General features: G+C 39.5%; 1 protein-coding gene across 1 annotated transcript in view; it reads left to right on the forward strand.

Moving 5' to 3' along the window:
- PTPN13 (protein tyrosine phosphatase, non-receptor type 13 (APO-1/CD95 (Fas)-associated phosphatase)) overlaps window positions 1–11,633 on the forward strand; it is a 98,573-nt gene that overhangs the window by 17,548 nt on the left and 69,392 nt on the right. Inside the window, exons 5-6 of the mRNA XM_009326069.1 lie at window positions 1,229–1,414; window positions 4,190–4,283. Of these exons, the coding sequence (XP_009324344.1) occupies window positions 1,229–1,414; window positions 4,190–4,283 (280 nt within the window). The remainder of the gene's footprint in view (window positions 1–1,228; window positions 1,415–4,189; window positions 4,284–11,633) is intronic.

Here is an 11,633-nt window from a genome sequence, read left to right on the forward strand (position 1 = left end):
CTTTTGATACAACAATATTTTTCCAAAGACAGTGTGGTGAGGTATGCCTGGAAAGAAAGGGGGAGCAGAAGTCTAGAATTTACCTTTGGGATGTTCTCATGTGGTGCCTCTGCCCTGTGGAGTTAGTGGAGGCAAAAGGACAGTCTGTGTATGGCATTACTTTTAAGTGTTAATTTGCATGTGCAGATTTTCCTATTTTTTAAATTTTTTTTTCTCCATATTTGCCTGTCTGTGTTGCTTAATGACCTGCTTCTCTGCTGGGAGTGTGGTTGAATACAAGAGTGATTTTTACAGTTATTTAGAAGGGCTAAACAGATAGATTGGAAAAGCCTATGTTAATTAAATCAGGGTGGTCCAGAATACTTTTTTTTTATGGTGCAGTTTAAGAGTACTAATACAGGGAAGATTGGAAGATTGCAATGGTTTGAAGTGCTCTGTGATGCAAAAAGCACGACGATGCTTGTGCTTTGTGGGTAACCACCCACTTTGGAAGAGTTGCAGATCAGAAAGCTCAAGTCCCAAGAGCCTGTGGCATCTGAGAACAAGTGTTATCGCTGACTATTGCATACCCTGCAGCATGATATTCCACGTACAGTGTGCTGGATTAACTGAATGGGTAGAGGAGAATTAAATTAGATTGTTCTTAACCGTATCGGTGTTGTCCTGCAGCTATGAAGCTCTGTTTCCTTAACCAGTGGCTTTGCTGTTTTATTCCTTACTTTTTTGTTGATATTGTTTGATGATGTCACTAGACTTTGGAAATGCTAACACAGCTGCTGCAAAATATTGGTGAGGTGAGGAACTGTAGAAAATGAGCATAGCAGACAGAGGATTACGAAATGATTGTAATGGGGATTGAGTTTTATGCTCGTGACTGGCAGAATGTTCAAAAACAACAAAGAAAATTTCCTCTGAACCTTTTCACTAGTCATTAAGCCCTTGAGAAAGGAAAGCATTGGTGTCCTGACCTTACAGATCAGACAGCTTGTTTGGACCAGGTTGTTGTAGAGTAGGAATCGAATCTAGATGCTGAATGCCTGTCCCCTGATCTACAACCGCTATTTTTTCACCACCTAGATGATGACTTTCAAATTGGCACTCGGGTAATGTAGGCAGTAAGTCTCGTGAATAGTTATTTTACTGTGTTGAATGTCTTTTGTTTCTGTGTGTACCAGAAGTCACTATTAAAACTCATTCTCCTATCCCTCCTGTTTTTGTTTGTCACTAGCCTATCAAACTTGGAGATCATCTCAACAGCATACTCCTCGGCATGTGTGAAGATGTCATTTATGCCCGTGTATCTGTACGGACTGTTCTGGATGCTTGCAGTGCCCACATAAGGAACAGTAACTGTGCCCCTTCTTTTTCATATGTGAAACAGTTGGTCAGACTGGTTCTGGGCAGCCTGTCTGGGGTAAGTCTGTGTCAGCATTTGAGGAATAATAGAGATAAGCAGGAAGACAGCAAAGGTGCTAATTCACAGTCACTCTGCAGTCATTCTTCCTCGTGTTGCAATTTTGATAAGGGTCAGCGTTGAAAGGAGAGAATTGCTTCTCTCCCCTTGTAACAGTTTGTGCACTTGACAGTCCCTCCTGGAATATGCATTCACCACTGCTGTTTCTGAGGAAGATAATTTTGTGAACTGTTTGTCTTCATTGAAAGAAAAGTAGGGAAAAATGGGAGAACAAAGATGATGAACTCTGGGGCAAGCCTTAGACTTGTTACGACCTGAAATGCTTCAAAAATGACTGCTGTGAATTTTCTTTTTTAAAGTTATGCTTGACTTTTGCAGAGTTGCTTATTAATAGGAAGCGGGACTTTTTAGGCGGTGTGCCAGTTCTCTCGCACTTCTGCTCAGCTCTTGGATATGATAATTGTGGAGGACGTTATTGTCTAATGGTGACAAATGTTGTTAAACTGTTTTCAGAAGTGAAAGAAACTACATGAACTCATCTTACAAAGTTACTATTCCTGACAGGCAACCTCTTCCTTCACCTAAACCATTACAACATAACTTCAGAATACTTAAATAATTTCAAGGCTCTGAGTAGAAAGAAAGGCTGTAAATGGTCAATATTGTTAGATTGTTCTCTGGCCAATACTTGCTTTCCTTGTATTCCGTTTATAATTATAACAAATGCCAAGCAGTTTATAATTGCTGGAATGATATCCCATGATGGTCCTGAATTTTATCTGGTTTTATATCATTGCAAGTCCTTTCTCCCCCCAACCCCCATGGGGTTGCACCAATGTAGAAATTGGTGTCTGGAGAGGCAGCACTGATATTGCAGGAAAAATGTTTGACTTGATAATGCTTCCTTCTTTAAAAAAAAAATTGTTATGATCTAATTGTTAAATAGTTTCTTCATAAATCTGGTTGAGAAATGCTTGCATGAAGTGAGAGGTCCCTGCATTTGTCTAATATTTGGCAGCAGCTGGTTATGACAGGCCTCCAGAAATAGTGCTGAACCTGAGCTCCACAAAGCATTGTCTAGTCTGTGAGTTTATGTCTGTTAGTCCGGTGCTCCTTGCTGTAATGTCTGAAGTCTTGTGTAGTTGCCAAGTGGAACTAGTCTGTGATTCAATGAAATAAAGGCCTACAAGGCCTTAAGCAGTGAAGCTATTAAAATAAAGATTGGCCCAAAATAAATTGGGCCACAAGCTATACAAACAGCCACTGTGGAGAATGAGTCATTAGTCTACAAATTCTTAATGGTCCTTTCTGCTTAGCAAATTTTCTGCTTTTCCTCATCTTGTTCTTGTTAGCAGGCTTTCAGAGGGAGTCTGAGGTTGGTTGAGTGTGACAGACTAATCTAGACCGACCTGCCAAAGACAGCAGTAGTGGTCCCAAATGCACGTACTGAAATCCAGTGGGGAGCTGAATTCAGCAAGTGTGTTCCTGTCCCCTATACCATGTTGATAATGAAGGGGCAGGACTACTGGCAGTTATCCAATGCTGAAGTTTTGCTAATCTTCTAGATTTTCTCTGCCAGTAACCTTTTTAACCTAATTCATAACGTGTCACTGCATTGGCTTTGCAAGAAGACAAGAACAAAATAGCCGAATAGAACTGAGTGTTGACAGAACAACAATGACATAGCTGTGCTGCAGTGTTTTCGTCCACCTTAGCTAGACATCCCTGCTGTTTTTAATGTTTAGTGCTCTGTATGTGTGCTGGAATTTGTAAGTTAATAAGAAAAGCATATAAAATTGTTTTTTCAGAACCATGGTACAACTTGCTATTCCAAGATCAGCGTGCCGCCAATCTTGATTGGCCTTATCAAAGGCTGGAGAGGTCTTAGCTTTATAACTAGTCATTTGGTGGTCTATGAAGCACAGCTGAGAGGTCCTGTTTGAATGTTTTCACTTTCCAGGTTACTGTGCTTTGTAAAGGGCAATATGGCACAAGACTGATTCAATCTGTTTAATGTTTGAGTTGCATTGTAACTGTAATGGATAGAAGGCTGCTTGATTTCTCTTTCCCACGTCCCAGCTAAGCTACTGTCCAAGTAATGCTGATTCCCACCATATCAAAAGATCTCACTAAAGATTCTTTGTTGTAGCAAATAAGCTCTTTGAATGATTGTATGTATGAAATATTTTTTTGGGGGGGGAAGTAGTGATTTAAAAAAAAAAGTTAAAAGTTAATGGGAGTAGTTAAGCCTGACAGATGAAAGGAATGTGCCTAAGGGGCTAAAGAAGAGACTTCTCACAAGTGCATGAGATTTTACATGTGTAATAAGTTGTGTGAGGTATCAGCGTAAAACTATCAGGTACAAGACAGTTCTTCCGGTTACACAGAAAACTCATCAGGCCAATCACAAGTTCCAGTCATGTTGCAACCATGGAACATGGTTTTCGAGTGTTGCTGTCTCTTCCGTTTGCTGTAGGGATGGAATGTATTTCAGTTACATGCTTGTGAACTTAATCTACACTTAGTGGAAAAAAGTAGACCAAACGTGTAGTAAAAATAATGCACAGATTATTCAAATATGGATAATTCTAGGGGATGTTCTCACTGATGAACCTGGGTTTTTTTGTGAAAAAAGTTTGAACTTCCACTCTGAACTTCACTGTTTGGCACTGACTTACGTTGTGCATCTAAGTAATGGACACTTGTTTCGTACTAATGTGAGCTCTTTCAATATTTGACTTTGCATTTGACTTTGCATTACTGCCTGTTTTGCAGGTGGATCAACTTTCTTGCAATGGAGATAAAAAATTGCAGCCAGACAGGAGCCAGGCTATTCGGGAGAGGCTGAGGGGAAAAGGACTTCCCACAGGTAAGTGCTTCATTGCAGTAAGGGTTATGGCAATAAATACAGTCCTGTGGTAGACCAAGTTTGGGTAGATTTTGCGGCCGAAGAAATTGATAGTGGAGGACTTGCTGACGTTCACAGAACTCTGATGGTTCAGTGTATAGCTGAGTGTTGGTGATGGTGACATGAGAATAATTTTTTCAAGAAAATACGTGTCTTTTTCCTACCATCAGGACTGAACTGGAACAGGTTTTAAAGGTTCTTGGCCAAAAGTATTTTGTTTCTGGAGAAAGGCAATCTTCAGCGGAAGGTAGGTCAGCTAGAGGAACAGGAAGTAGCTTTTCTTAGTTCGCTCTTTCCTGTGGACTCTGCTTTCTCTTCATAGCTCTAGTTGCACACATCCCTGCTTCCCAGGCACACCTGGACTCTTTTCTCTGCACACAAAGCTGTTTTCTGCCTCCTCTTTTTTCCTGAAGAGAGGTATTATATGTTCCATCGCAGTTCTGCTGTGCTTTGACAGTGTGAGGTGGACATGGAAGCCAGGTAGGGTTGTACTGTGACTTCAGGGAAGTAAGGAAAGAGGAAACTGGTGGGGGCAGGGGGGAGACAAACTGTTTCAGAAGCAGACTGTTGCTGTTGCCACTGTGGAGGAAGAGGGATAAAGTGATGTAGGTTGATGGCTGATGCTGGCCATGACTTCATTAGGTGTCCTTGTTTAAGGTCAGTGGCAGCATCAGCTCTGTGCTAGGCTTCTCAGACAATAGGTTGTATTCTTCCAAAAGACTGGTCTCTTATTTTTCTGGAAGAATTATGGGGCTGGGTAGGATCATTTATAAGATACCAGCTTGGACCACTCTTAAGTCGTTGCGATGCAGGCAGTGAGATGTGATAATCAGGTGAGACCGTTATTGCTTTAAAATGTTCATCTGTAAATGGAATATCTCCATGCCAGGATGCGACATCACCCACAAATACTCAACACCGTAAGTGTTAGCGACACAGGGTTTTCATCCGCCTCACATTATGTCTCTGCCTATTTACCACCAGTAAACTTGGAACAAAGCTATGGTCCTGATGTGCTTGAGTTGCTCCTCTGTTTTTAGTTTTGTGTCAAGCAACAGTGCAGTGAATTGCAGGAACTGAAACAATGTATGGAGTTGACAGTGGCAATAGAAACGGCAAAAGTTAGACACGAGTCTGGCAAGGCACTGATGGTCTTCCTTTATTGATTCTTTTGAGATGAGTCCTAAATTAGGCTGCTTTTTGATATAAAAACCTTTTGTCAGTGGTTGCCAGCCCTTCCAGTATGGCACTATGTGTTTAGGAACAGTTTCTGGTACAAGCTGTCTCTTCGTTTTCTGACACAAATGCACTGTTCTGACTGCTTTCTCAGGGGCTTTGTTCTCTTATTGTCTTTTTTTCCTTCTTCTTTTCCAGAATATTTCTGTAGCAATAGGAAGATCTGTAGGAATACAGGGTTTGGGACTGAATCAATCTAGTTGACTGGATTTGTAAACTATGTAATGCCTTTCTTTTCTGAACTTCTTAAGCTCTTTCTTAAAATTAATTCTTTCCCTGGTTCCCACCAATTTTATAAGGGTTGTACCAGAACCTTATTGTTGTGATTGTTAAATTGTTAGTTTATTCTTTAACCCTATTATTCCCAATTTCCAGTGTTGTCATATTCAGAGTTTCTTTACACACGTTTGTTCTTTTGGCAGTACTAGCCTCTTTTTTTTTTTTTTTAAACTTTATTTGAGCACACTACTGTTCGGCTACTACCACAAGCTTTGTCATTTCCATACCCTCATTCCATCAGCTATTCTGTTTTTTATTCCATGATCATCATAAACCGTGCTTTGATAATGGTCAGAATGTTTGTTAAGTTTTGGAGACATAGCAAGGTTGTCTTTAAACTCTGTTCTCACTGCATTAGCAACCCTGATTATTTTTTTCTTTGTTTCTGGTTTTGTTTTCACTAATACAACTGAACAGTCTTTTGCTGGTTTACTTTTAATTTTCTTAGAAAATCCTTAACTACTTTTTTTAAACGTTTGTGTGGTTTGAGGGGTTTTTGGTTTTCCTACCCACAACTTTGTTTAAGCTTTTTAGCAGATTTCCACCCCCCCCCCCCCGCAGATTTCCCCCCCCCCCCCCCGTAATGTTTGTCCCCAAAGTCTTAAGATTATCTTAACAAAAAAGCTTTTGTTTTAGGTTCTACTAAATTTTGGAGACTGTAATAGCTCCAACCAGTATCTCCATGGCTTTCTGGCTCAGTACTAGAGTGAATAACATCCCTGTAACGTCTGAAACTTTCTTGGAGGACTATGTCTTTAACTTAAAGGATATAGACTAGATGATCTAATTGCTGTTTTTCTACTGTATCCTTTGACTTGAAAAAAATGTCATGGCTAGAATATTCTTTCCTCTTATCCTTGCTTTTTTTGAATCGCTTAGTATGTATGACTTTGCTTCTGAGATGATTGAGAGGTGTTGCTTTTTATTTTAATTACTGAAAAGTTCAGTTAAGCATGCAGTGTCTGAATATCTGAAGGGCTGTGGAGCTGAATGTTTGTCTCGCTGCTGTGTGCTCACTTGCTTTCTGGCTCTGCCTAGGATTTCCAGGGTGCCAAGTAGAACAGGTTCCCTGCAGTGTGTGCACTTGTGAAATCACTGGATTGGGGAAGCACAGAGTTAAGGGTTCTCTGAGACTGAGGAGTCCACTTGGCTCAGCTGCTATCGACCAGTAAATTCAACACAGGGTTTTAAGAGACCTCAGTCAAAATCACTTTTTGAAAGGTTTCTCTTTTTAGGTAACATAACATTGTCCGAAGAGATCTAATTAAACATAATCTTTACTCAAATAATATTTGTGAAATGAGTGAACTTGATAACCCCCAGACGATAAAGGTGGCTGAATAGTCCTCATCCTCTAAGCCCTGTTTCTCCTAAGTTGATTGAAAGTGCATGGTTGCATAGAGTGTTACAGATGATGTGTGGCACCACAGGGAATGAATGTTAGTGCATCACTGTTCCAGTGCAAACATTATTTTGTCTGCATCACTCCAAGCCTGGTCCTGAACGTATGAGTTATTAATGAGATGCTCTTGAATGCTTGACTTTTCCTACTTTTGTCAAGATGAAATGTCAACCAGCAAAAATGTTTTTCAGTTACTGTGTGGGTTTTATGATATTTTGGTGTTAGGCTTCTTTCTTCCCCCTATCCCTAGAAGTAGAAAATCTTTCATGTTTTCTGTTATTTGAGTCTTTATTTTCAGAAAAGAAGATAAATTGAAGTCAATCATTCCTTTATTTTTTATGTTCTGCCTGTCCTGCTTCCTCTCAACCTGTTTCAATTTCTCTGTTTCACATCATTACCTGTGGAACTCTTGTTATTTTTCTCCTTTTCCATAGAGAGTTTACAATCCTCTTAGCTTCCCCAAAACCTTTCCCAATTCTACTTCTGTTATCAGTCCCATTTCCCGGTATGTCTTAATAGCACCATCTTACTTCTCTGTATTTCGATCTTGGATACGTTTCTTGATCTCTACTTCACTGAGACCTCGGGGAATATAGAGTATCAGTAAAATACAAAACGGAACAAAACAACCCCCCCCACATAACCAAACCAGCTCTAGCTGTTTTCAGTTCCACTTGGCATGTATACTGAGTTATGTATTTGAAAGTTAGTGAGGATCCCGTGAAATGGGTGTCTGATATTAATGAGGGACAGCTCACATTTGATACAGGGCAATTTAATGCTTTGTTATTTTTTTTTCTGTAATGATGTGCTGGTTTGCTGGTGCAAATTCTGTCAATATCAGCACAGATCAGCTGCCCTGGGGGCCCAGCTTTTAGATTTCTGGAAAAGTGAGCTGTGGAATGTAGTACTAATGATCCTGATGATAATCTCATAGATTGAGGAGCCACAAGTAGAAAGCCAGATGAGAGTTTGAGAAAAATAGTAATGGTAAAAGAAAAAAAAGAAACTAAAAACCAACCCAGAAAAGCATAGAGTCCTTTTTTCCTCTGTTGACACTGTACTATTCTGCTGCTGGGTGTAGTTGAAATATATGCCTCTTATTCCAATTGCAAAATGGCAAACACTTAGGGTAGGAAGCTACCAGGCACGATTATGATTCTGAGTGAACTGTCTTTCTAATAAGTTAGAAGTTATGTCAATCATATTTTATCTAAATGTTTGGATTTAACGTCCTCTGAGAAAACATTTTGGGCCCAGTTTAGCACTGGGACAATTGGGGGGGGAGGGGGCACGCATAAGGACGTGTCTAATTTTACCAGTCATTTTACCAGCATATTTAAGGAAGTAAATACGGTGAGCAGAAGTCTTTCCTGGAGAGCACACAAGACTTGTCTGATAATCACTGAGGTGAAGTTCTGTTGAGTCATTGTGAAAATCTTAAAGAGAATTTTCAATGAATAGAACAGCTGTCATATGGAGAAAAAAGCAGCATAGAGCTAAGGCATTTATTATGACCTTAAGAGTATCAGAATGTTACTATGAGTATCTAATTTAAGACAGCTGATAAATCATGCTAAGTTCATGGATATAGAGGTGGTTCAGCAAGAGAGATGTACTCCTAGTTGGAGAGTAGCCAGCCTAATACCTTAGATATTTGCTGTCTTTGAAAAATGCTAAGATTTTGGCTTTAAGTCTTTGAAAGTCATTAATGTTAAGATCAGTTTTCCATATTGTGGTCATCCAAAATTATCATTGCCAGGGCTTTATTGTTGGCTTAGGACAAATGTTTTGAAATATTTTTCCACTTCACGTGTTTAAATCAGATATTTTGCTCTCCTTATGTACAAAGGTTGGATATTTTCCGGTATTCATTTCCGTCTTTATGTCTTGCAGATAATTATTAATAAATAGCTTCATGTTAATATTCTCCCCAGTTAAATTTATTTTTTGTCTCTTTCATGACTCACTTTCTGTGACCATCTTGATGAATGAGCTTTATGGCAGGGCTGACTGCAGAAGTAATTTATTCTAAATTAATATTACAGAATGTTTGCTTTTAGTCAAGTCATACTCAGAAAACAGTATTTAGGAACTGACTTAGCCAGCAGAAATAGAAGTGGTAAAACCTGGTGTGAGTCATCTCAACCAATGAGTGTTATTTAAGTTTCGTACTCGAAACACTTTAGACCTTAAGAGTCTTTACTTCAAGAATTATTTGTGGAAGTTGCTTGATAAAATTATTTGGGTGTGGCAAAAGAGTAAGTAACTGTCAAACTCTTCCAAACATAAAGCAAGAATTAATTCACCATGTTACTCTTTGCCACAAACTATGGCACTCATCCTTCAAAAGGATGCGTAGTTTATTTAAAGCCCAGTTGAAATCTCCGTAACTTGTACGTGCGTGGCAGCCTGCTTTCCCAGCCCTCTAGTAATTGAAATCCTGCACCTTATGTGTTTATTTACAAAGTTCTAACTTGTGTTGATGGTCTGTGAACACCAAGGACAGACTTTTGGAGAGATATTTCATCTTTTAAAGAAATTTAGCTAACAGGTGTCTTGGCTTTGAGGGTCTCTGATTTTAACTTGACTTGTGCAATGTGGTAGACTGTCACGAGTTAACCTTGTATGTTACAATACTACAGTTGAAGGTCAGAATTTTGCAGACTACGTCTCTGCCAAAAGAATATATGCCACATGAATAAAGGCTTGAAATTAATTTAAAAGATCATTAAGGTTCACCTTAACAGTACGTAACAGGAAGTAATTGGAAATAGTGAACAAAATTTTAGATGTTGATAAACTCCCTGTTTAATTAGACTACACACTCTGTCAGGTGCAGCAAAAATGGTAGGTGTTGTAAACTGAATAAAAGATTCTGAGGCTAAGTGAAGTTGCTTTTAATTTTAACAAGAAATTCTAGCGTTTAGTTACCATTCTCCAGAATATCAATTACTAATGTAGCTGCCCAGCAAAAACTCTCAGACAAAAGAAAATGTACCCTTTTGCTTTTGATCGAGGGAAATTGACTGTGGATTATGTTTTATTTCCTGATCTGGATGAAAATGCAGCTTTTAGTCTATAAAGAAATGGTCTATAGTGATGACCTCCACGTGTGAACTGAAACACATTACTCATTTTCTTGCTAAATCCAAGCACACAGATTTAACTTACCAAAAATACAGCACAAACTTAATTCCATTGACTTGAAAATTTCTCATCTGGAAATATAATCTTTTTTTTTTTCTTTCCCCTGTCTCCTCAGTACTAGAAAAAAAGAACTGAGTAGGTGGAGAATAACTTCCAGAGTTCAGCAAAACCAAATGGAAGCCAGATGAAGACTTCTTGGTTTTTAAAAAAATAAAAAAATTATTCTTTTCCACTCCAGAAACCATGCCTGTTTCCTTCCAATAAGTGTTTCTGTTTGCATCAAGCATTGCTGGTGGTCGGTGTTGGTAGAGATCTTTTAAATTTAAGTACAGTTGCTACTGCTTTACTGAGCTTCCAGCCTGGCAGTATTGGAAGTGCTGTCATAGTGGTGCTACACTTCAGTGGTGCTGAATGGACACAAAGATCAGTGAGGAAACCAAACCAGAAATGTCAAATGCTGTCTCTGTGCAGAAAAGCAGCTGTATCACTGTGCTTCTCCTGGCGTACGCAGAAATCCAGGAAGGGAATAGCTGGATGGCCCTATTGCCTACTTGGTTGAGAAATGTTCAAAAAAAATTGTCCCATACACCTCAGTGGGAAAGAGCAATGGTGCAGTTGTCTTTTCTGCAGAGGTGCTGGGGAAGGACAGAGGTAAAACGTGTTTACGAAGTGCTTCTTGGCAAGGTTCATTACCACTGTTCTGAACAAGATGCCTGGTTTCTGGAGCTATTTGGTTTTTTTATAGAGGAGCCATGTCAGTCCAAAGCAGAATGCAGATTGTTCTACAGGATTTATAGCTTGGCCATTACTTACAGTGCTTTCAACAGTCCTTCTGTCCAGCTCATTTCTTCCTTCACAAAGAATGCATTGTTTTAGGAGTAATTCCATCTCAAACTTGGATTTTTCTCAACAGTTTAAAAAAGTAAAAGAAAGGAGGAGGTGCCATTCCTAGCAGTCAACCCACAGGCCACATCTGGCTCTGTTGTCTTCTGTTTGGCTCTTAGCCTGCCCCAAAGGGACTGCAAACCCAACTCCTCCATCAGCTACCCACTCATATTTGAGAAACTAACCACATTGTCTTGGCATAAGGATTTATCTGTTGTTCTGTTTCTGCACAAAGATGGTGTGGGAGATGTTTTTTAAACTCCTGTATAAATTTCCTCTTTTCAGACCTTCCAGTCCAGCAATGATGGTGTGTGCTTTCACGCACATGCAGGCAATCTCTCTCTGCCCACCCCCCACCC

Source organism: Pygoscelis adeliae, unplaced genomic scaffold, assembly GCF_000699105.1.
Source record: "Pygoscelis adeliae isolate BGI_AS28 unplaced genomic scaffold, ASM69910v1 Scaffold610, whole genome shotgun sequence".
Classification (NCBI taxonomy): Eukaryota; Metazoa; Chordata; class Aves; order Sphenisciformes; family Spheniscidae; genus Pygoscelis; species Pygoscelis adeliae.